Here is a 27,320-nt window from a genome sequence, read left to right as displayed (position 1 = left end):
GGCTCTAACAACCACAGAGGTCCCCAGGCATCACCAGCATCCACTCAGCCTTGCAGCTGGAGAGCCCGGGAGGACTCAGGATAGCTCAGATACGCAATAGCCCTAAGCAGGCTCCCCCATTAACCATGCTGTGTCTGTACGGTACGTATTTTCTATAGGCACCAATATGTGGAAGGGGTCCATAAGTACTGCTCTCAGCACCCAACATGATGTGTTTACAGGGTTAATGATTTCACGTTTGTTATATAATTGAAGACCACGGCAATGCTACAAAATGCAGGACGGGATGCTAGTCCCATGCCTTCCTGAGACATTCACGAATAATGGGTTCAATAGTTTGCGAAAGTCTCACCATTTTGGGAGACTTGAGCGACCGATCCTCTTAACACAGACAATGTGGGGGTCTAGTTAAAAAGGAAAACAATACTCTCCTCGCCCAAGTCTTCTCCAGGGCAAATTTCCAAGTTACTGCCATTGTGGTCTTACTCTGTTTCTAGCAACATGGTCTACACTCCACCACATCATCACCATCCCATACTTCTATTCTTCTCTCTTTTAAATGTATTTTAAAGCTTTAAGACACAGTTCATGAATTATAAAATTCACCCATTTAAAGTATATAAATCAATGTTTTTTGGGATATTTGAAGACTTACGCAATCACCAAAATCTAACTTCAGATCTAACTAATCTAATCTAATCTATCACCAAAATCTAACTTCAGAATATCGTCATCACCGTGAAAAGAGACCCATATTCTGGACAGTCGCTCACCAGAAGCCCCTCATCCTCCCGGCTCTAGCACTAATCTACTTACTGCTTCTACAGATTGGCCTACAAGAGACAGATAGAATTTGTCCAGAAAAGACCTTTCTTTGAAATAGAATCAGACAACGTGTGGCATTTTACTTCTCATAATGCTTTCATGATCATCCATGTGGTACCATATATCAGTACTCAGCTTGTTTGTACAGACAAAAAACATTGCATTGTATGAGTTTGCCATGTTCGATTTATCCATTCATGGACATCTGGGTGGCTCCTTTTTGGCTCTTAGGAATAATGTTGCAATGGACATTAGTGTCCTAGTGATTGTGTGGATGTCTATTTTCAGTTCCCTTGGAAAATACGCAAGAGTAGAATGTACGCATCACATGGTAACACTACGTTTCCCATTTTGAGGTGTGGTCAGATTTTTAAAGAGGCTACACGATTTTTACCACTCTACCAGGGACGTATTAGTTTTAATTTCTTCACATCCACATTTATTATCACCTGTTTTTTTTTTTTTTTCTATCCAAGTGTATGTGAAGTGGTATAACTTCATGGCTTTGATTTACATTTCCCTAATGACTATTAATGTTGAACATCTTTATATGTGCTTAGTGGCCTTTTGCATATCTCCTTTGGGCAAATGTCTACTCATGTAAGTCATGTGCTGCTTCTAAAGATCTGAGAGAGAGGGGTGCCTGGGTGGCTCAGTGGGTTATAGCCTCTGCCTTTGGTTCAGGTCATGGTCCCAGTCCTGGGATCGAGCCCCGCATCGGGCTCTCTGCTCAACAGGAGCCTGCTTCCTCCTCTCCCTGCCTCTCTGCCTACTTGTGATCTCTGTCAAATAAAGAAATAAAAATCTTTAAAAAAAAAAAAAAGATCTGAGAGAGAGAGAGAGACCATGTATGTGTCAGCAGCAGGATGAAGGGCAGAGGGAAAGGGAGAGAGAGAATCTCAAGCAGACCCCTGCAGAGCAGAGAGCCATTCAGGGCACAATTCCAAGACACTGAGATCATGACCTGAGCCAAAAGCAAGAGCTGACCGCTTAACTGACAGAGCCATCCAGGCACCGCTCGTGGGCTGCTCTTAAAATTGAACTACTTATGTGTTTATTATTGAGTTGTGAGTGTTCTTTATATATTATAGATACAAGTCCTTTGATGATTAATTTTATGTATCAACTTGGCTGGGCCACAGTGTCCAGGTATTTGGTTAAACATCATTCTTGATTTCTCACTGAGGGTGTTTTTTGTGGATAAGATTTAATCAGTGGACTTTGAGTCATGTAGATTTCCCTTTATAATTGGGGGGGTGGGGTCTCATACAATTAGCTGAAGATCTTCATAGACCACAGACTGACTTCCCCTGCCAAGAAGTTACTATTCTACCAGCAGATGGTCTTTGGATTTGAACGGCAACACCAGTTCGTCCAGGCTCCAGAGCACCAGCCCATCCTAGAGAGTCTGGACTTGCTAGCCTCCACAGTCACAGGAGCAAATCCCTTAGAACAAATCTCTCTATAGACATATACACATCCTGGGATGCTTGGGTGGCTTAGTCAGTTAAGCATCCAATTTCGGCTCAGGTAATGATCCCAAGGTGCTGGGATCCAGTCCTGCATTGGGTTCCTTGCTTGGAAGACTGCTTCTCCCTCTCTCTCTCCCCCTGCTTGTGCACCCACTCTCTCTCGCTCTCTCTCTCTCTGACAAATAAATAAAATCTTAGGGGAAAAAAAGGCATATACACATCCTATTCGTTCTGCTTCTCTGGAGAACGCTGAATAATACAAGTCCTTTATTGCATGTGATTTGTGAATATGTTTTCCCATTCCATATTTCCTAAGATGTGAAAAAATCAGTATTAGAGTTCTTTCTTTACTTTTTAATCTCTACATCCTGCCAATTCACACACACACACACACACACACACACACACACACACACACCACCCATGCCATTCCCCTTCAAAAGGAGCTATCTGCCTCACAGAAGGGAAGGCCCAGAAGACAACAGCAAGAACTAAACAATTCAATCTCTAAATTCAGATCCTTTATGCCAAAGCAATTGAGAAAGAACAGGTCTTTGAATTCCCTCCAGCTTGGCTTCGAATGGCAAGAGCCAGACCTAAAGGAAGGGAAGGAAAAGTTTAATTCTACAACACATTTCAGAAGAATTAATAATGTTCCTGTCTGCTCCATCAGTTTCTGTACTGAAGACTCTAAGACTGTTTATAGTGGTAAAAACAGAGCTTTTTATCAGGGAAAGAGGACTTTCCCTGCATTACTCAACTGGAGAGAGGCACAAGGATCTGGGAAGATGCCGCCATGAAAACGTATTGCCAAGCAACAATGATACACCTCATCATACCTTGCAGCAAGAAGTGAGGGCCGGGAGGACCCTGTTACATTAACCTCCTTCTCCAGCCATGTTCCCTGGACTATATAATCTGCTATTTGCTCTCTACCATATTATCAAGTAATGGTGGACTGAAAACATTTCATCCTTGCCTTTTTTTTCTACTTTTACTTTGTCTTTTCAGGAAGTCCAAAGAATATTATTTGTCTAAGACCTTGTCAGGGCCATGATAGTCCAAGTATCCAATACAAATAATATTAATAATAGTAATAAAATAAAAAAATTTAAAAATACCCACACAAATAAATGTATCATCTAAGGAAACAAACCAAAACAACCCATTATTTAGGTTCAGATGTGCACAAGATCCAACCATACGAAACCGCAGACCCCAAAGTAAAGAGCTTTAAAAGTGTAGCAAAGAGGTTTTTTTTTTTTTTAATTCTAAGACAACCAAACCCAATTTTTTAATGAGTGCATTGGACATGAAACAGATTTCAATAAAAGCAAAGGAGTGGTTTTGATGTGCTTTATTTTCCATTTAAAAATCAAGAGATTTAAATATAGTACCCATGCCCCACTTCTATTCGCATAAAGGGAAATTATGCTATGCCAAGTGGTGAAAAGTGAAATTGTTGGCTTGATTTGCTCTTCAATCTGGCATTTTCCATGAAGTACAGTTTTCCTTGAGTTATCTAAACTTTTTTCACCCTCATTGGTGAAAGCATATTCCTACCCTAAGTAACTTCAAGCACTCTTTGTGATATGGCTTTGAATCAGGCTAATCATTGATCATGTTTTCTATAAGGAAATGTTTTTATTTGTAAATTTCTTTAAAGGTGTCACCGCAGTCCTGATAGCTGAGTGAACATTAGGCACTGGGCTTATTCTCCATTGTGCTTGGATAGGTAAGCACAGAAGGGAACTGTTTCTCAGTTGGAGATGAGCGAGGAATGGTCCCATCCATTTGAAAAATGTCATTCATCAAGAAGACTAATCATGTGTAAATAAAGGAGAAGGAAAGTGTGTTATGTTGTTAGAGTAATAAAGAAGAGATCACATCCTATCTTATAATTTTGCAGTTCTTTTCATTTACACACAGGTGTTTCTTAGATTCTCAGAACAGATTCTAACACTTGACTAATACAAATATATATATTTTTGCTATAATATATGGGCTGGAATAGAGGTCAATGAAATCAGTTTATAAAGTCAGAGCTTGGTATTCCCCACATGCTCCTGAAAATCTTCTTCTAATTTATTTTACAAACAACAAAATGGCTTATCTAGCAAACCATGTATTTGGAGTACATAAAACAATCCGGTATGTATTAAGGCTCAGTTTGGGTCACGTATGGGATGACAAAAGTGCATTATGGTGATAATGAACGTGCATAATTAGAAAGCCGCATAAATTATTTCAACCTGTCTTGCAAAATACAACTTTGGAAAATGCTGGGATTATTTTGTTTTATCCAGACAGGCCTTTTGCCAAGAACCTATGCCTACACACAACTCCTCAAAGGGCCTAAAGAGAATGTTTGTAGGTCTCTTTAAAAAGGCAAGAGAGTCAAAACGCAGAGGAAATTTTTCTATTATGTGATATAAAAGGAAAGAAGAAAGGGGCACTAAGTTGCTATACTTGGAGCAAGGGTATTAGTTTCTGATTTAGAAGCTCACAGGCAAGAGCAAACAAGTGGGTACGTCTGTGCTAGAAATCACAAAGGGGATGGCGGCACCAGAAATGACTCACACGGGGCTTCTCTTTCACCTGCAGAAGAGGATGCCCCAACTATCCCACAGTGTCCTCAAGGACCTCCTGAGCGACGCCATCAGTGACACTGTTCTCATTCCTCTACCAGTGACACTTGATAGCTCTCTCCATCCCTAACTCCCCTGGCCCAAGTCTGCAACATTCCTTCTGTGCGTTAAGGACAGGAAAGCTTCCCCCACTTTAGGACCCATGTCTGCCCTCCCCTCTGCCAGGCAAGCATGGTATCTTGTATCTACACTTAGACATCAGTGTGAACATCACCTCCTCATAGAGGTCCCCCATTGGTGACCTGGTCCAGAGTGGCTTCATCCCTCAAGGTTATTTTCCCTCCTTACTGCTCATCTGTAACCTCTGCTGGCACTTCCGCTAAGGGAGCACAGCCCTGAGTCCCCCGACTGGAACAGGAATTGAAACAATTCCTGGCACGTGGCAGGGCTCCATAAATATTTGTCCAACAAACAAGGCTGTAACTTCTTTGTTGAAAGCTATAATAATATTGCTTTCCTTTCAAGATAATCTGGGCTTCTTTCATCTTGAGGATATTTGCAGCAAAAAGACAGCTCACTTATTATGCAAGCACATTTCCCTTGAATGTTATGTGACACTGGTATTGCTTTTGTTCTTCCAAATTTGCTGCACTCCATCTGATACATCATTTAATCTAATTTCTCACTGCGCTTGTTGATTCAACTTGAGTCAAAGACTTTTCACGCATTGGGTAGTCTATTTATAGGTCTACCTCGCATTTTGTCTGTTGACTTCATTTCCATGCCCTCAAGACAAATGTGTGGGCACTTCATCACACATTTGCCTTCCAAGGCAGTGACGGTGTGGGCTGTGCTAAGGCTCACGCCATCCATCCTAAGGTAAATTAAGGCATCTTTTGATTAGGAAAATCTGACATAACATACAAACCCATTTCTCTGGTCAGAATTATTATAGAGCCAAAGCTCTTGTTTTGCAGAAAATACAGATCCTTCCACAGATGTGAAAAAGAAAGAACATGATTGAAAGCTTTTTTTTTTTTTTTTTTTTGGTAGGGCTTGATTGGGTCTAGTAAATGTATACTTTTAGTTTCCTTGGTTTTAAAAGAAAAGGGTCATCAGATCTTCAGTGTATTCAGCGAGGAAAGCAAAACCAAAAGAACTGGGAAAAACAATCTTACACCCCAAGAGGTTGCAGGTACAGGGGTCGGGGCATTCAGAGAGAAATCCAGCCAGTATTTTTTCTTGTGAATTCTTTATACCCGAACCTAGGACTCATATGTGCTTTACTATGCGTTCACATAGTTGACAAGGGAGACCAATGAATCATAGGAAAGCCCTCTTCCATAGGCATGAAATGAAGAATGTGTATATAGGCACTTCTCGGGTTCTAGAGATCACTGAATGACCAGGAAGGTGAGGAGCCAGAGAGAAAAACATTTCACTCCCATTAACGCACCCCTCCAACAATTCTTCAGCCTCCAGAGACTCAAACCCCCTGATGCACCATCTGTTCTTGGCTCCACTCCTCCCCGAGTGCCTCCCGCTCCTCGCTCCGCTGATCTCCCATGGTCAGCCTCTACCATCCTGCCTGCACCTGCTGCACAGCTCCCCATTCTCTCCCTCCACCACTCCTGGTTTCCTGGCCAAACACCCATCCATGTGTCTCTGGGGAATAGGGACCCCAACTTCCAGAAGGGATGATGAGCAAATGCTAATGGCCTCATCACACTGTCCCACCTCCCCCAGGAAGAACCCCACCATACTCTCCACTACCTCAGCGCCACATTGAAAACTCTTGCCACCTTTTGCTCCAGCAGAGTCCAGCTTGAGCTCTGTCCCCGAGTCTTAAATGAACTCATCCTTGCCTATTTAATTTAGCCTTGGCTGGTTAACATCCAGTGGCACAGGAGCATACCTGGCCATCACACTGTTCTAGTTCAAACACACCTCCGTTTTCTCCTGCCTTCTCCTCTGCCCTTGAACCTCTCATACCTCTGCCCTCTCCTCATTTTCAGAATGGTCTTGCATTCTGGATCACAGAGGAAACAGGATACCACAGCAACTTTCCTCCAGCTCCTACTACACCCCCCTCACCCCACCGACCCACACTGCACCCCAGTACCCTTCTTTCCCGTCTCTGGAGGCACCAGAGACCATATCCTTTTGATTTCACCCAAGACTCCGCCTGGACGCTGCAGGTTCAGAGAATAAGTAACAGTGACCTTTCTACATGCAGGCATACAACCAAGGTGTATCCAATACACTCAGAGGCTACTACAACAGTATCTAACCACTAAGCCCTGATGTAAATTGGCTCATCCAAAGCTTTAGCATTCTGGGTAATTAATGCAATCCTGGTTTACACTGACTGTAGTCAGAGAAATACTCTAGCTCCTATTCTTGGAATTCAAAGTCACATTCTATTTGCCACAAGGAGGTTTCCCTCCCTCTGTTGCTCAGTTGAGTTGCACATTTCTAACTATGGATAAATGACAGATGTGCTGAGCTGCTTTTTATTTGAAGCCAAGTAGAGAGCTCATCCTGGAGCATAAAAATATTTACAAGGTTTCTGTAGTACATGACTTGTCATCACACTGCTGTGCTGGGCTATGTCCCATCTCCAAAAGTTCAAGGACAAAAAACAATTACCTCTTCAAGGACATCGGCAAGCTTACTGAGGATTTCTTCAGGAAGGCTCTGGAATGTTGGGACACTGAAAAACAAAAGAGATGATGCTGAAGCAACTTTCTTTCACAAACAAGGCAGCAACGTGCAAATGCATTTCAGGACAAATGACCTGCAGATAAAGATCAAAGCAGGAACTTAAGCATGACTTGAAGACCAACAAGGAAAACGAATGTTGTACTAGAAAGAACTTGGAGTCTGAACAGAACTGAGCTCAAATCCCACTGATAATTACCTGTGGGACCACGGATGCCTCAGTGATAATGGGGAGAAACCCACTTTTTTCCTTATCAGTCTGTGTCACCAGATCTACCACTGTTCCTTCTGCCTCTCTGGGTCCCTCTAGACACTCACGCACAAGCACGCGCACTCAAGCACACAGGCAAAAAGTTCTTCTACAGGCCAACTCCTGCTCATGCTTTAGGACACAGCTCCATCAATGATATGCTCAGACCTTCAAGCATTCATCCAACAACCTTGGAAGCTTCCTCTCTCCCCAACCCCCTCCAGCTAGGTCAGGTTCTCCCACCATGAGCTCCTGTATCCCTTGCTAATACAGTCATTAGATACTTAATCAGGTATTTGTTCCTGGGGTGTTCTCCCTGCTAGGATTTAAACTCCACAAAAAGAAGAAAGATTTATTGGTCTTGTTCAAACCCTGCGTTTTCCATTATTTACAAATAACTCAGTAGAGGATGTTGAGTAAAGTTATGAAAGCATAGATGTGTGAATGCTTCCTGTGACAATTAGAAAGATCAGATCAGACAGGGTGGAGAAAAAAAACCAGACTCGGTAGACAGGAAAATTATTAATTCTTCTTTCCTCCTCTTATTTTCCCCCCACTGACCAGCAAATGAAAATATTGAGTGATGTTAAATGCATAAACCCATGAGTTATTTTATATTTGAAATAGTAATAAACTTAAAAGAAGTTAAAAAAAAAAAACACCTCATCAACACATAATTTGTGAGCGCCACTGGAAAATCTAACTGGGATATAGAACTAAATTCCCATTTAATCCCATCTCAGTGCTTGAATAGAGAGAGGATACTAAATGAACACATATACGTTTACATATCTGATTTTTGACTTAGCAAATTACTCCAGCTTGATTAGAACGAACCAGTGCAAGAAGCCACAGCATACTATTTGGATGTAAGCATGGAAGTTTTACTGTTAATTTGTCACTCTGATTCCTATTACTTAGTGTAAAGCCTATTGATAAAATCCCAGGGTTTTACGAAGAAGTAGAACAATTCACCCAGGACCATCTGTTCCACCAGATTTACTGCTGCAGTCTTGGCCACGTGGGTTTTAATTTCCAGAAGGCAAGTCTATTTCAGCAGCTGGACAGAACTTATCTCAGAAAGAGAGGAAGACAGAGGAAGCTGTTGCCCGAAGTGATGCAGGTTGAAAAATCTAGCCCTTCCTTGTTCTTTTAATGATCTGTATCTCCGAGTCTCCTAAGATCTAAGAACAATTAGAATGCCCCCCTCCCAGTGGGTATTTGCAGGAAACACAAACTATAACTGAGTTTTTCTCCTTTCATTGTAATTAGCCCCCTTCTTTAGACAGGGGCTCCACTATTTATTTCAACAATGGCTATGTCTATGCCAAGCCATAATATCAATACTTCAATGTTCCTGAGAGTTCTTATCCGTGAAAAAAATAAATATTTGCTTGACTATGTAATACACTAAATGGAAATGGAAACATTAAGTTTTAGGAGGGCACTTTAAATTACCTTCCACAAGTTCATTTTTTCCCCTAGCTTTGAGGCATAACAAAATTAGAAGATACTGAAAGTGTACATCATCATGATGGGATACACATTGTGAAGGGCGCTTCCCATCTAGTTCATTAACACAATGGTCACCTCACAAGTTTTTTGGGGTTTTTTGGTGGAAAACATTCCAGTTGTCCTCCTTTAGCATAATTCACAGTGGGATCGATCATCCTCACAGAATTACACATGAGATACAGACTTTATTCATCCTAAACCACAGCTGAAAATTTGTATTCTTTTACTAGCCTTTTCCTGTAACCTCGACCCTCCAGCGCCCTGCAACCACTTTTCTACTGGATCTTTCTCTGAGCTTGACTTTTTTCTTTTTTTAAAAGATTTTACTTGACAGAGAGAGATCACAAGTAGGCAGAGAGGCAGGCAGAGAGAGAGAGAAAGGAGGAAGCAGGATCCCTGCCGAGCAGAGAGCCTGATGCAAGACTCGATCCCAGAACCCTGAGATCATGACCTGAGCTGAAGGCAGAGGCTTTAACCCACTGAACCACCCAGGTGCCCCTGAGCTTCACTTTTATTTAGGTACCGCATTTACATGATACAATGTATCTGTCTTTCTCAGTCTGGCCTGCTAGACTTAGCATAATGCCTTCAAGGTCCATCCCCTCTGCAAATACAAACTGCAAGATTTCCTTCTTTCTCATGCTTGAATAATGTTCCATTGTATACTTATCATGATCTCCTACTTAAATGTCTCACAGCCTTCAGCAGCACTTGTTACTAACAAAAAATCAGGGTGATTTTTAAGAAGAAACACTGTAAAAAACTATCCGTAACAACTGGAGAACTTTTAAACAAAATAGAAAGCAATTAAAAAAATAAATAGCTCCACTTTAGTAAACTGTGCTGAAAACACTTCTGTAGCCATCTTTAAAATCTTAAGATATTTATTACTGCAAACACTCCATAAGATCTCTCATATAATTTGCTAAGAATTATTGGTTATCAGTAGCTTGAACACCAAGAACTGAGAATACTCATAATTTGGAATTCTACCCATGAAATGTGGTTGAATTTCTCCCAAATACATCAAAAGATTCCACTGATTTAGACATATAATTCAAGATGAAGTTGTTTATGATTTAGAAAACTTAAGGCAAAATAATTATCAGGACAAACTTTGAGAACATGTTTCAACAGTAGAGCAGTATATTTAAATTATGTAAAAATAATTATAATTATTTGCATGCTAATTACAAGTAATTCTTACATATCTATTAAAACATTTTGCTCCCTAAGGACTTTCAATAGGCCTGAAGTTATAGAACACATTTGAATGTAATGTAATAGACATGATTTAATATGTGTAAAGCTTCACCATTGGCTTTTTAAATTTTGTTTAAGATTCATTTTAGAGAGAGAGAGGGAGGGAGGGGAGGAGGGAGCAGAACAGGCAGAGAGAGAGGAAAAAATCTTAAGCAGACTCCCCAGTCAGTGTGGAGCCTGATACATGGCTCAGTCTCACAACTCCAAGATCATGACCTGAGCCAATTCTGAGAGTCCTATACTTAACAGACAGCATGACCCAGGTGCCTCACCACTGGCTTTTCTAACAGATTGAAGTAAGTACTTGGTATTTGCAATGACAATAATTGAAGATGAGATGAGTGCCATTTGCCAGGCACTGGGCTAGGGATATTATAGAGAACATGAAGGTTCATTTCACAACCACCTTCTGAAATAATCCATTTCACAAATTTGACAAATACAACCTTAAGAATTTGCCTGAGATCACAGCACTCGATGTAGGTGAGGAATGAAAAGGACACGGAGCTCGTCACTTACCCCCTGAGCTACACAGCTTACAGTAAAAGTATTAGCAAATGCCTCATGCAATGTTCAAACCAGTTCCATATACTTTTATACAATGATTCGGATATGAATAGTATTAAGAATATGAGATTTATTAACAAGTAAATTTTGTTTTATTTTTTTTTTTTGATTTTTTGATTTTTACTATGAAAACAGTTGAACAGATTGAAAGGCTGAAACAATAGTTCAAGAATCACCTGTATCCCTACTATCCAGATTTGCAACTGTTACCATCTTTGTTTCTTCTACCCTCGGTCTGTCTTTTCCTATGTGTATAGTGATAAAAAGGCTTTATAGATATTTTGACGAAATATTTGATAGTTGCAGATATCACCTTACCCCTAATCTTCAGTTATTAAAAATATGAACACGTTCCTAAATAACTATAATACATTATAATGCAATCAGAAAATCAACTTTGATTCTGGATACCATCTAGTCTCTGTTTCATATTCAAATATTATTGTTCAAAAATGTCTTTCCTGGTTTTTCTTCTCAAACCAGGATCCAGTAAGATTCTACACATTGGTTATGGCTGTTACATTCTTCTAGTCTCTTATATTAAAAGATCCTTCCACCCTGCCTTCATGGCACTGACTTTTGGAAGACACTGGGACCACGGTCTCATTGGATGTCCTGCATTCTGAATTTGCCTTAATGACTTTATTTTTGCTAATCTACTCCTTGAAAGTTACAACAGAGGGGAAAGGAAATCCAAGTACAAAAAATTGTATCTCAGGGACGCCTGGATGGCTCAGTTGGTTAAGCAGCTGCCTTCGGCTCAGGTCATGATCCCAGCGTCCTGGGATCGAGTCCCACATCGGGCTCCTTGCTCATCGGGGAGCCTGCTTCTCCCTCTACCTCTGCCTGCCATTCTGTCTGCCTGTGCTTGCTCTCTCTCCCTCTCTCTCTCTGACAAATAAATAAATAAAATCTTTAAAAAAAAAATTGTATCTCAGTCATTTGTTGATGATATATACATAGATAGTAGATCGATAGATAGCATATATATTGCATATGCAATATATACAAAATAACATAATCGTATATAGAAGCAGTTCTTGGAAGGTGATCTGAGAGACTAGGCTGAGACCTTTTTAAGGGGTTCCTCAAAGTCAAAGCAAATAGCTTAAGTTGTAATTTGCCTTTTTTACCTTAGTTTTCACATATGTACCACAGAATCCCCCAGAGACCCCATGACATGTGGTAATGATGACATCATTTTGATATATATGTGTGGATTTCATATATACATACACTTATAATAAATATATAATATAAATATATAATATATAACATATATTATATATTATGTATACTTATGCTTGTAAGCTCTTGTGTTTCCTAGAATTATAAGGTAGTGTGTAGGTTTAGGATATGTGTGCTATTTGCAGAAATTAACTCAGTATAGTTTCAGTAATTCTGTGCTCTTACTAGACATTTTTCACACATGTAACTTTATTATCATCCAACATATCATTGTTTTGAACTCCTGAGTAACTATGGTTCTTCAGGCTTGATACATGCTCCTTGTGTCAAGGTGAAAAATTAAAAAAAAAAAAAAAAAAAGGAAGAAGAAAACACATGTGGATAACTTGTGTTGCAGTAATTGTTTTATATTTTTTCTTCAAAAACATTTTTTTAAAGATTATATTCATTTATTTGACAGACAGAGATCACAAGCAGGCAGAGAGAGAGGGGGAAGCAGGCTCCCCACTGAGCAGAGAGCCTGAAGCTAGGCTCGATCCCAGGACCCTGGGATCATGACCTGAGCTGAAGGCAGAGGCTTTAACCCACTGAGCCACCCAGGTGCCCCTTCAAAAACATTTCTAACTGTAAAAATTTTGTCTAATGCTGATATAATTCTAGAATTTTGTAATTATTGGTATTAAGAACTTAATAAAACAAAGTTTATTATCTTTTTGTTCACTTTTAGGGAGGGATCACCGACTTTGAAAGGCAAGACTGGAAGACTCCTCAAGCTACAGCTGCCAATTTCTAAACCTAAAGACACTGAAAAACATAAAGGACACAGCAGAGAATTTTCTGACTCATGGATGGGATAAATCTTGTCCAAAGCAATTTGGAGACACTATAAATGAGGAAAATATGACAAGAGCTACTTTTCCCCTCAATGTTATAATTTACCTTATTGTCTTACACAACAGAGTATTTCAAAATTAACTTTATCATGCTAGTTATGTCATTTTGAGCGCAATCATGGACAATTCAGGGAAAAGGAAATTGAGCTTTTAAATGTAGTCATGATGAAGTTTTGAGAAACAAAACTGATTTGGTACGGCTTCTCAGATTAAGGAGAGCATTTTACAGGATGAGTGATCATCAAGCCCTGGCTGAAGACCTCCAGGACAGCTCAGAGACCCCTGAAGGCATGCAGACTTGACTCCATGCCTGCTGGATGACCTCAGTACAAGAAAGCATTGCACTGTCTCTGCCCAATGATACAGTATCTTCTTGCATTTAAGACAGAGCTGCAGGCACAAAAGGGAGTTGAGATCTTCTTTACTGAAATGTACTTCCGCTGTATTAATGGATGCATCTATAGCCGTGGCTAGACTTGCTCCTTTGCTTGTATTTACTTGATATCAGAACCAACTGATTATCAAAAAAGATCATCTTTTCTATGAGCGCTTGGCAACAGACACCTGTGGTACTGGCTGTTCCCTGTGGAATAACTGTCCATGATGATGGTTTACCCTGGCACAGCGATGCTGATATTTACACAGATGGTGCAGGAGCAGCAGTGGCCCCTCAGCACAAATTAAGGCAGTAACACTACACTGCAGCAGGTGCCATTAAGTTCTTCATCACCACTTACAGTTAAAAGTTAAATAAAATGCCAGGGTTACTTTCAAACATTTTTGATGCAACAGTAAAAGTTATTCATCATATTATGTTTCAATGCTTGAATATGCATTTTTTGAACACTGTAACAAAGTGGCAAGTCCACTTACAGCCCTTCTGGGGCTACTGAAGCATGACAGCTGTCTCAGGGAAAATCACTTGCATAATTGTTGGAGTTGCAAGATGAAGAGTTCCACTTTTTATATGGAACATCATTTTTACTTGGCAGTGACCAACCAACTGTGGTTATGCAGATTTGAGGATCTGGCAGACAATTCTTCAAAAAGAACAAAGTGAGCCTGTGACTTCAAAAAACAAAACAAAACAAAACAAAACCAAAAAACCAAAAAACCAGCAGTATTTGTTGCCAATGATAAAATGTAAACTCTCAAATGAAAATTAAAACATCCAACAAACCTTATCTGCCACCTTTGTGGTGGCTTTGTGGTTAAAGGCTTAACACCTTTCTGATTCTCGAAGACTCTTCTGATAAGATATCGATGATAGGTGGATGTTAACAAATGGGAGGTTTTTTTTTAATTGGGAATTCTGTATAACTTGGTGAACCAGTATTTTCCAGATGATTGATGCATGATGTTACAAAATCATGCACAAAGAAGGATCTATTCAAAGTACAAGATGAATCAATGGATTTTAATGTAGTTACTGTTTCACATTCCATATTGTAATTAACCTTTAATAAACTACCACTTGTTGGGTAATGCTATAATTTTAAATAAGAATATCCAAAATTAGCTGAAAAGGCCATCAGCCTACTTCTCCCTTTTCCTACCACATCTCCCTTTGGGAATGATCTTTTCATATAGTTCAACCAGAACAAGAGAAATTGAACAGATTGAATACAGAAGCAAATATGAGAATCTCTTCCACTAAGCCAGATACTGACAGATTGGCAAAAATGTAAACTCAAACTTCTATCTGCACTAAGTTCTGTTTGTTTGGGAAAATATAGTCATCTTTATTAAAAATCAGCTACTTTACGTTAAAATATAGTGTTTATTTTTGGCATGTTTAAATGAATTAGTAAATATTTTTAAATATTCTCATTTTTACCTCCTAATATTGTAAATATTGATAGATACAACCCACATAATTTGGGGAACCACTGATGTACAGTGATTTATTGATAAAAACCATGTACGACAGGATATTATTACAAAGAAAATGTGATAAAAATTATGGAGACTCTCAGATAGTTGTTTTTACTAAATCCGTTAAAATTACAAGTAGAGAGTCTTTGCTGGAGAGTATCACAAAGGTAATGAGTACGTTAGGTGGAGTAACAATCTTTTTTATTTTTTTCCTTTTATCTTTGTGTTTTCAAGATTTTCTGTGTTAGGACTGTATTTTTTGTCATACGGAGTATTACAAAATACACAATCATGGTTCCAACTAAATAAAACATACCTGATGGGTCCATTTCAAAGAAAACTATTTTTACTGTTGTTAAAAATACTAGTTTAATTCAATAACTTATTTACTCCCTCAAACTTGAGTGCCTATTATGAGCCATAAATTGTTGTAGGTGTTTGGGATTCATCAACAAAAGCAAAGGTTCCTGTGTACTGATCAAAGAAATAGTAAATAGTAAACATAACATATATCCTACATGTGATATTTTACACTCATGTATATATCATAGAGCACTTTAGGTAAGGGCTCCAGCATTTTCCACCAAAAAAAAAAAAAAAAAAAAAGTCCCACAGGGTAGCAGGGATTACAATGGGAGGGGGTTTAAGATGAAAGATTGAACCTGATTAGGATGTGCTCATTGATAATGTGAGATTGTCGCAGACATCTGAGAGGTGGGAAGGACAGTTAACCGCAGATCTAAGAGAGAGGATCCAGGTAGAAGAACCAGGAGGGCAAGGGGTCTTCAGCCCTTAGTGGATTCTAGGAGCAGCATGGTGGGGCTCTGGTGTCCAGAGTCCAACAGCTGGGGGAGAACGGAAGAGGACGGGCATCAAGAGGGAAGGGGTAAAATGAAGATCAGGAAGGAGCATGTGCCTCTCACCCCCCAAAGGACTTGGCTTCCATCTGAGTGAAACGTGCAGACACTCCAGGGTTCTGAGTGGGTGTGGCAAGGTCTCGCTCCCAAATTAAAAGGACCCTCTCCCAGCTCTGTGGAGAGTCAATGGCCAGGCAGCCACAGTAGAGACTGTAGACCAGCAAGGCACCTCCATCTCCCGTCTGACAGATGGTGGGCGTTTGCAAAAGGGGGAAGCAGTAGAGGGGTGGAGAGGCACTTGAACTCTGTGATAGGGTCAGATCAGGCAGCGTGATTTCCTGGTGGATTGGATATGGGATCAGAGGGAGGGAGGCGGAGGAGGGCTTTGTGGTCAGCAGTCTATAAGAACAGTTTATTTTTCAAACCCCACAAACAATTTTTTTTTCAAACCTACTTAGTAGCAAAGGGCTTGACTTTATCAGGTTTTCATTTTTAAATATCATCAGAGTATTAGATGTAGTCCCATATGTCTAAGGGAAGACATCTCCAGCCAAACTAAGTGTGGAGCTAGTTCATCAGTGTCCTCTACCAAGAGCACAGCATGAGGTGGCAGAACTTATCTTCAGGTAGCATTTGGAGACAGGAAGCCTTTTTATTCTGCTATAAGAAATCAGCTCAGTATCAAGTTGAATGCCAAGAATATCGACAGGTACTATTTATTTCTGTGCCAATGGCTTCCCACAGCTCATGCCAATTGAATAAAAGCGGAAATCTCTGACTTGCCAAGGAAACCAATTTCTACTGATGAAGGATTAAGTAAGGGTTCTTCTTCATCTTACAGATATCTGAGTCTTCCCCTTAATGAGCTCACCAATGCTTCCCCCCCCCAACATACTTTGCTCCCCTGATGAGATCATTTGGCAGTGATCCCGCTTCAGTCTGCTGTGTAATGGTCTTGTAACTGATCTTCCTTCCTGGAGTCTCGTGTGGCCCCCTCTGTGTATTACTCACTCATCACTGCCAGATTTATTATCTGCTGGCAGCATTCAGCTCTTACCACCCAATGGCTCCAACCTCCAAAGGCTAGCTCTTATCTCACCAGATTCTAAGAATTGCCATTTTTCCTGTGTATAAGGATACTTTAAATAAAGCAAACCATTATGGAGACATCATTGAGGTATAATTTTATCATCTGCGTGATACAATGCAAACGCCTTAGCCCGGACCGGTGGGTAGTGAGTAAGCATATGGGCCTCCAGATGGAAGAGAATCAAGCTGAGTTAAGCTCTGCTGCTAATGACTAGCTATGCCCCTGGCAAGCAGTTTGACTTCTCGAGGTCTCAGCCTCCTTCCCTTAAAAAAAGGCGGGATAGATCTTACCACCCACTGCATAGGGCTGTGTTGAACATAAGCAAAATAGCAGATATTAAGTATTAAGAAGGTTCCTGGCACATAGGAAACATCCAATAAACTTCAGCAGCCACCATAATTATAAACATATTTTTGTTCTAAAAGTTATCATTGTTTAAGACCTTCAATAATCAAAATAAATGTTCTAATAGGTCAGATATAAATCTCAGTATAGACTCAAGAGTGCTAGAAATACACATTTCGGTGGAGGAGTCAAGATGGCGGAGAAGTAGCAGGCTGAGACTACTTCGGGTAGCGGGAGATCAGCTAAATAGCTTATCTAAAGATTGCAAATACCTACAAATCCAACGGGAGATTGAAGAGAAGAAGAACAGCAATTCCAGAAACAGAAAATCAACCACTTTCTGCAAGGTAGGACTGGCGGAGAAGTGAATCCAAAACGACGGGAAGATAGACCGCGGGGGGAGGGGCCGGCTCCCGGCGAGCGGCGGAGCAACGGAGCAAAATCAGGACTTTTAAAAGTCTGTTCTGCTGAGGGACATCACTCCAGAGGCTTAACTGGGGTGAAGCCCAGGCGGGGTAAGCGCGGCCTCAGGTCCCGCAGGGTCGCAGAAGGATCGGGGGTGTCTCAGTGTCGCAGAGCTTACCGGTATTAGAACGGGGAAGCCGGCTGCAGAGACAGAGCCGAGGAGTGACTCTCAGCTCAGGGTTGAACCTTGAACCGGTCGCAGGCTCGGTCAGCTCGGAGCGCGGCCGGAGGCCAGGGTGACGAGAATCATTTGGCACTGTTCTCTGAGGGCGCACTGAGGAGTGGGGCCCCGGGCTCTCGGCTCCTCCGGGCCGGAGACCAGGAGGCCGCCATCTTCATTCCCGTCCTCCGGACTCTACGGAAAGCGCTCAGGGAACAAAAGCTCCCGAAAGCAAACCCAGCAAACCCGAGCGGATTACTCAGCGCGGCCCGGATAAGGGCGGTGCAACTCCGCCTGGGGCAAAGACGCTTGAGAATCACTACAACGGGCCCCTCCCCCAGAAGATCTACGGGAAACCCAGCCAGGACCAAGTTCACCTACCAAGGAGAGTGGCGGAATTCCAGAGGAGAAGAAAGCAAAGCACGGAACTCATGGCTTTCTCCCCATGATTTTTTAGCCTTGCAGTTAATTTAATTTTTTTTTCTTTCTCAATTTTTTTTTTCTTTTTCTCTTCTTCTGCTAAATTTTTTTTTTTAACTTTTACCATTTTCTTTTTTTTAAACGTTTTTTAAATAGTTTATCTAATATATATATATTTTTTTTCCTCTTTTTATATTTATTTCTTTATCGGCTTTCTTTTTTTTTAATAGTTTTTTTTTCTTTTTTTTCTTTCTTTCTGAGCCCCTTTTTATCCCCTTTCTCCCCCCTCACAATTCAGGATCTCTTCTGATTTGGCTAAAGCATATTTTCCTGGGGTTGTTGCCACCCTTTTAGTATTTTACTTGCTCCTTCATAAACTCTTATCTGGACAAAATGACAAGGCGGAAAAATTCACAACAAAAAAAAGAACAAGAGGCAGTACCAAAGGCTAGGGACCTAATCAATACAGACATTGGTAATATGTCAGATATAGAGTTCAGAATGATGATTCTCAAGGTTCTAGCCGGGCTTGAAAAAGGCATGGAAGATATTAAAGCAACCCTCTCGGGAGATATAAAAGCCCTTTCTGGAGAAATAAAAGAACTAAAATCTAACCAAGTTGAAATAAAAAAAGCTATTAATGAGGTGCAATCAAAAATGGAGGCTCTCACTGCTAGGATAAATGAGGCAGAAGAAAGAATTAGCGATATAGAAGACCAAATGACAGAGAATAAAGAAGCTGAGCAAAAGAGGGACAAACAGCTACTGGACCACGAGGGGAGAATTCGAGAGATAAGTGACACCATAAGACGAAACAACATTAGAATAATTGGGATTCCAGAAGAAGAGGAAACAGAGAGGGGAGCAGAAGGTATATTGGAGAGAATTATTGGAGAGAATTTCCCCAATATGGCAAAGGGAACAAGCATCAAAATCCAGGAGGTTCAGAGAACCCCCCTCAAAATCAATAAGAATAGGTCTACACCCCGTCACCTAATAGTGAAATTGACAAGTCTTAGTGACAAAGAGAAGATCCTGAAAGCAGCCCGGGAAAAGAAGTCTGTAACGTACAATGGTAAAAATATTAGATTGGCAGCAGACTTATCCACAGAGACCTGGCAGGCCAGAAAGAGCTGGCATGATATATTCAGAGTACTAAATGAGAAAAACATGCAGCCAAGAATACTATATCCAGCTAGGCTATCATTGAAAATAGAAGGAGAGATTAAAAGCTTCCAGGACAAACAAAAACTGAAAGAATTTGCAAATACCAAACCAGCTCTACAGGAAATATTGAAAGGGGTCCTCTAAGCAAAGAGAGACCCTAAAAGTAGTAGATCAGAAAGAAACAGAGACAATATACAATAACAGTTACCTTACAGGCAATACAATGGCACTAAATTCATATCTGTCAATACTTACCCTGAATGTTAATGGGCTAAACGCCCCAATCAAAAGACACAGGGTATCAGAATGGATAAAAAAACAAAACCCATCTATATGTTGCCTACAAGAAACTCATCTTACACCCGAAGACACCTCCAGGTTTAAAGTGAGGGGGTGGAAAAGAATTTACCATGCTAATGGACATCAGAAGAAAGCAGGAGTGGCAATCCTTATATCAGATCAATTAGATTTTAAGCCAAAGACTATAATAAGAGATAAGGAAGGACACTATATCATACTCAAAGGAACTGTCCAACAAGAAGATCTAACAATTTTAAATATCTATGCCCCTAACGTGGGAGCAGCCAACTATATAAACCAATTAATAACAAAATCAAAGAAACACATCGACAAGAATACAATCATAGTAGGGGATTTTAACACTCCCCTCACTGAAATGGACAGATCATCCAAGCAAAAGATCAACAAGGAAATCAAGGCCTTAAATGACACACTGGACCAGATGGACATCACAGATATATTCAGAACATTTCATCCCAAAGCAACAGAATACACATTCTTCTCTAGTGCACATGGAACATTCTCCAGAATAGATCACATTCTTGGTCCTAAATCAAGTCTCAACCGGTATCAAAAGATTGGGATCATTCCCTGCATATTTTCAGACCACAATGCTCTAAAGCTAGAACTCAATAACAAGAGGAAATTTGGAAAGAACCCAAATACATGGAGACTAAACAGCATCCTTCTAAAGAATGAATGGGTCAACCAGGAAATCAAAGAAGAATTGAAAAAAATTATGGAAACAAATGATAATGAAAACACAACAGTTCAGAATCTGTGGGACACAACAAAGGCAGTCCTGAGAGGAAAATATATAGCGGTACAAGCCTTTCTCAAGAAACAAGAAAGGTCTCAGGTACACAACCTAACCCTACACCTAAAGGAGCTGGAGAAAGAACAAGAAAGAAACCCAAAACCCAGCAGGAGAAGAGAAATCATAAAGATCAGAGCAGAAATCAATGAAATAGAAACCAAAAAAACAATAGAACAAATCAACGAAACTAGGAGCTGGTTCTTTGAAAGAATTAATAAGATTGATAAACCCCTGGCCAGACTTATCAAAAAGAAAAGAGAAAGGACCCAAATAAATAAAATCATGAATGAAAGAGGAGAGATCACAACGAACACCAAAGAAATACAGACAATTATAAGAACATACTATGAGCAACTCTACGCCAACAAATTTGACAATCTGGAAGAAATGGATGCATTCCTAGAGACATATAAACTACCACAACTGAACCAGGAAGAAATAGAAAGCCTGAACAGACCCATAACCAGTAAGGAGATTGAAACAGTCATCAAAAATCTCCAAACAAACAAAAGCCCAGGGCCAGACGGCTTCCCGGGGGAATTCTACCAAACATTTAAAGAAGAACTAATTCCTATTCTCCTGAAACTGTTCCAAAAAATAGCAATAGAAGGAAAACTTCCAAACTCATTTTATGAGGCCAGCATCACCTTGATCCCAAAACCAGACAAGGATCCCAACAAAAAAGAGAACTACAGACCAATATCCTTGATGAACACAGATGCAAAAATTCTCGCCAAAATACTAGCCAATAGGATTCAACAGTACGTTAAAAGGATTATTCACCACGACCAAGTGGGATTTATTCCAGGGCTGCAAGGCTGGTTCAACATCCGCAAATCAATCAATGTGATACAACACATTAATAAAAGAAAGAACAAGAACCATATGATACTCTCCATAGATGCTGAAAAAGCATTTGACAAAGTACAGCATCCCTTCCTGATCAAAACTCTTCAAAGTGTAGGGATAGATGGCACATACCTCAATATTATCAAAGCCATCTATGAAAAACCCACCGCAAATATCATTCTCAATGGAGAAAAACTGAAAGCTTTTCCGCTAAGGTCAGGAACACGGCAGGGATGTCCGTTATCACCACTGCTATTCAACATAGTACTAGAAGTCCTAGCCTCAGCAATCAGACAACAAAAGGAAATTAAAGGCATCCAAATCGGCAAAGAAGAAGTCAAACTATCACTCTTCGCAGATGATATGATACTCTATGTGGAAAACCCAAAAGACTCCACTCCAAAACTGCTAGAACTTGTACAGGAATTCAGTAAAGTGTCAGGATATAAAATCAATGCACAGAAATCAGTTGCATTTCTCTACACCAACAACAAGACAGAAGAAAGAGAAATTAAGGAGTCCATCCCATTTACAATTGCACCCAAAACTATAAGATACCTAGGAATAAACCTAACCAAAGAGACTAAGAATCTATACTCAGAAAACTATAAAGTACTCATGAAAGAAATTGAGGAAGACACAAAGAAATGGAAAAATGTTCCATGCTCCTGGATTGGAAGAATAAATATTGTGAAAATGTCTATGCTACCTAAAGCAATCTACACATTTAATGCAATTCCTATCAAAGTACCATCCATTTTTTTCAAAGAAATGGAACAAATAATCCTCAAATTTATATGGAACCAGAAAAGACCTCGAATAGCCAAAGGAATATTGAAAAAGAAAGCCAAAGTTGGTGGCATCACAATTCCGGACTTCAAGCTCTATTACAAAGCTGTCATCATCAAGACAGCATGGTACTGGCACAAAAACAGACACATAGATCAATGGAACAGAATAGAGAGCCCAGAAATGGACCCTCAACTCTATGGTCAACTCATCTTCGACAAAGCAGGAAAGAATGTCCAATGGAACAAAGACAGCCTCTTCAATAAATGGTGTTGGGAAAATTGGACAGCCACATGCAGAAAAATGAAATTGGATCATTTCCTTACACCACACACGAAAATAGACTCAAAATGGATGAAGGATCTCAATGTGAGAAAGGAATCCATCAAAATCCTCGAGGAAAACACAGGCAGCAACCTCTTCGACGTCAGCCGCAGCAACATCTTCATAGGAACATCACCAAAGGCAAGGGAAGCAAGGGCAAAAATGAACTTTTGGGATTTTATCAAGATCAAAAGCTTTTGCACAGCAAAGGAAACAGTTAACAAAACCAAAAGACAACTGACAGAATGGGAGAAGATATTTGCAAATGACATATCAGATAAAGGGCTAGTGTCCAAAATCTATAAAGAACTTAGCAAACTCAACACCCAAAGAACAAAGAATCCAATCAAGAAATGGGCAGAGGACATGAACAGACATTTCTGCAAAGAAGACATCCAGATGGCCAACAGACACATGAAAAAGTGCTCCATATCACTCGGCATCAGGGAAATACAAATCAAAACCACCATGAGATATCACCTCACACCAGTCCGAATGGCTAAAATTAACAAGTCAGGAAATGACAGATGCTGGCGAGGATGTGGAGAAAGGGGAACCCTCCTACACTGTTGGTGGGAATGCAAGCTGGTGCAACCACTCTGGAAAACAGCATGGAGGTTCCTCAAAATGTTGAAAATAGAACTACCCTATGACCCAGCAATTGCACTGCTGGGTATTTACCCTAAAGATACAAACATAGTGATCCGAAGGGGCACGTGCACCCGAATGTTTATAGCAGCAATGTCTACAATAGCCAAACTATGGAAAGAACCTAGATGTCCATCTACAGACGAATGGATAAAGAAGATGTGGTATATATACACAATGGAATACTATGCAGCCATCAAAAGAAATGAAATCTTGCCATTTGCGACGACGTGGATGGAACTAGAGGGTATCATGCTTAGCGAAATAAGTCAATCGGAGAAAGACAACTATCATATGATCTCCCTGATATGAGGGAGAGGAGATGCAACATGGGGGGTCGAGGGGGTAGGAGAAGAGTAAATGAAACAAGATGGGATTGGGAGGGAGACAAACCATAAGTGACTCTTAATCTCACAAAACAAACTGAGGGTTGATGGGGGGAGGGGGTTGAGAGAGGGGGTGGGGTTATGGATATCGGGGAGGGTATGTGCTATGGTGAGTGTTGTGAAGTGTATAAACCTGGCGATTCGCAGACCTGTACCCCTGGGGATAAAAATATATGTTTATAAAGCTGTAAAAAAAAAAAAAAAAAAAAAAAAAAAAAAAGAAAGAAAGAAAGGATGAATCCCCAAGTTTTGTAGCAACATGGACGGGACTGGAAGAGATTATGCTGAGTGAAATAAGTCAAGCAGAGAGAGTCAATTATCATATGGTTTCACTTATTTGTGGAGCATAACAAATAGCATGGAGGACAAGGGGAGATGGAGAGGAGAAGGAAGTTGAGGGAAATTGGAAGGGGAGGTGAACCATGAGAGACTATGGACTCTGAAAAACGATCTGAGAATTTTGAAGGGGTGGGGGGTGGGAGGTTGGGGGCACCAGGTGGTGGGTATTGTAGAGGGCACGGATTGCATGGAGCACTGGGTGTGGAGCAAAAATAATGAATACTGTTATGCTGAAAAAAATAAAAAAAATTTAAAAAAAAAAAAAAAAAAAAAAAAAAAAAAAAAAAAAAAAAAAAAAACTTCAATACCAAATCTGAAAAAAAAAAAAAAAAAAAAAAGAAATACACATTTCTTCACTCTCTTCAATTAAGGTATATTTGATCTGGGGTAGGAACCCTTCTTTCTCAGGTAGCTATCTGAAGACATTCATTGTTTAGTCCTTCCTCAAGGTCACATCCAACCCAAGAGTCAGGTCATACCCAGAAGGCAGAAAGTAAAATCTTTCATCTCTCTGCTTTCAAGGTCACCAAGGACCCTTGATGTCCAATGGCTCTCTGCTTTTGTGTCCATAGATGACGAAGGGCATCTTGAATTATAATTCCTGCCATCAATTACATTAGTCATTTGAATGGAGACATGTCAGATGACTAAAGAGATGCGGGAGAATGTCTTAGAATGTCCTTTGACCCCTTTGGTCAAGCGGGGAACCCTGGTGCTTCTAGTTAGCCTTCCCAGGTGAGTCTATGCAGAGAAATCCATTCCTGGAGAGTGATTTACAAGGTTCTTCTTTTTCTCCATTTGACTCTGGATACTCTGTAATCTCATTAAATGCATTTAGGCTTTAAAAAATAAATAGCATCTTATCTTCCAGAAGTCTCTAGTATTGACCACAAATTCTCAGATCAAGAAATCCACATGTTTACTGCAGCATTATTCACATAAGCCAAGACAGAGGAACAACCTAAGGAACCCATCAATGGAGGGAGTGGATAAAGATAATGTGAGATATAGATACACAGGTGTCTCTATGGTATGGGTTATGTAATAGAGTCACACATACAGAGGTGATAGACACAGACTAGTATTCAGTCATGAGAAAGGAAGATGTCCTGCCATTACAGCATGGATGGAACCCTGAGCACATTTTGCAAATGAGAAAAGTCAAACAGAGAGTGCCAAGTACTGTAAGATATCACTTATTTGTGGAATATAAAAAAGCCATTTTGGTAAAAAAACAAAAACAAAAGAAAACAAAAAACAAAACAAAACAAAAACAAAAAACAAAACAAAAAAACCCCAAAAAACCAGTAAAATAGAGGTTACCAGGTCATAGGGATGGTGGGGGCGGGGGACGTTAAGACATATTTAAGGAAACAAACTGACAACAGTAAATAAAAATATTAGTAGGCAAGTCATGAAGATACATATAATGCTCAGCGTAGTAAATCCAAGGCAAGCAAACTGGCTAAGAGTCTAGAGCTTAATTATTCCAGCCACTAGAAGAAAGATGTGATGGAGGTGATTATTGTCACAATGGCAAACAAATTACAATATATAAATGTATCAAATTAACACGGTGTACACCTTAAATTTGTAATATTATATGCCAAATATAGTCGATTAAAAAAAGAGAGAGAGCCTGCAGATCTGTCTGGAAAAGAGGAAGGGATGTAGTAACAGGGGAAAAATTTTCAGTAATTTATATATGAATAAATAAATCCATCACTAGTATTTGCAGAGGCCTGATGTCTTATGCAACCAAGCACTGTCCACGACAACCACCTTTTCCCACAATACACACACAGACACAGTTACTTGTCTCGTCTGCACTTGGACACAGGGTGGACAATAGCAGGGTGGGAAGAAAGGAGCTGAGGAGAGGTCCAGGCAGACCTTGGAACGAGCTCAAAGCTATCCAGGCAATGGACTTCCAGGGTCCGGATCCCGGCATGTGGTCTAGCAGGGACTCTACCCAGGAGAGAGTAGGGAGAGACCCTTCTGAAGTAAAGGGCTCCGGGAAAGGCAGCTCTAGGTCCTGTGTCCTCTTCCGCCCTGCCCTCAGTGCCCTCCATGAGTGCTGCAGCCCAACACCCCCTGCACACCTTCTGTCATGTCAACCCTAGGACATTCTCCCACATCTCTTTAGTCGTCTGACATGTCTCCATTCAAATGACTAATGTAATTGATGGCAGGAACTACAATGCTTAAAAAAGAAAACCTATAAAACTGTTATCCCTGCAATTTTCACTTAGACGAGGGTTCTATTCCCATCAGTGAGGGGTCTTTCCTAGGACCCTCACACTAAGCAGCATGTGTGAGAGACACCAGTCACTTGTGCTCTGGGAGTCTGTTTTCACCTCTAATACAGAAATAATCCTCCTGGCCTGAGCAATCTCAAATGCCATGAAATACTGTGCGAGACAAATTTGTCTATTTGCCACTGAACAAAGACCAGCGATCACATTACATAAGCACAATAAAAATACTGAAAGTACAGTCTTAAAAAAGCATCTTCTAGAACTATGAAATATCCAGCTACAAACTTCCAAGTTTGATTTTAATGTTACTCAATTCTGCAAAATCACTGCCTTTTCCAAAGTACGTACTAACCTGTTAGACAAAATCCTTGGTCAAAATGTCCTAGAACAGTGGTTTCCAAACCTGAAAGTCATTAGGAATTCAGATTCAACAAGTCATGGAGTGGATTCTAAGAAAGCAATGTATTTTTCAAAGTGGTAATAAAATATAAATCTATAACATAGTTTTTATCATTTTAATGTTTTTTAGGTGTACAGTTCAATGGCATTAAATATATTCACAGTGTTGTGCAAACATCACCGTCCTCCATCTGTACAATTTTTTCAGCCTCTCAAACTGAAACTATACCAATTAAACATAAACTCCCCATTCTCCTCTCTCCCCAGCCCCTGGCGGCCACCATTTGACTTTCTGCTTCTGTGAATTTGGCTCCCCTAGGGGCTTCATATAAATGCAATTTTACAGTGTTTGTCTTTTGGTGACAGGCTTAATTCACTTAACTTAATGTCTTCAAGGTTCATCCATGTTATTCAAGATAAGGTTTTAACATCTCCCCAGATGATTTTAATGCACAGCAAGGTTGACAGCTTTACCAATTGTTTTCAGTTGGTATGTGAGAATTTAAAATAACCACTAAGAATTAGTCCAGCTCATTTTCTGAAGTGGAGT

At 40.2% G+C, this 27,320-nt stretch overlaps 1 protein-coding gene across 2 annotated transcripts in view; it reads right to left on the bottom strand.

Moving 5' to 3' along the window:
* Positions 1-27,320, bottom strand: part of PRKG1 (protein kinase cGMP-dependent 1) — a 1,261,510-nt gene that overhangs the window by 363,050 nt on the left and 871,140 nt on the right. For both annotated transcript variants that reach the window (XM_047703632.1, XM_047703631.1), the window contains exon 5: positions 7,535-7,598. In XM_047703632.1, the coding sequence (XP_047559588.1) occupies positions 7,535-7,598 (64 nt within the window). The remainder of the gene's footprint in view (positions 1-7,534; positions 7,599-27,320) is intronic.

The sequence above is a fragment of the Lutra lutra genome, chromosome 14 (genome assembly GCF_902655055.1).
Source record: "Lutra lutra chromosome 14, mLutLut1.2, whole genome shotgun sequence".
Taxonomy (NCBI): Eukaryota; Metazoa; Chordata; class Mammalia; order Carnivora; family Mustelidae; genus Lutra; species Lutra lutra.
This window is presented reverse-complemented; position numbering and strand designations above follow the sequence as displayed.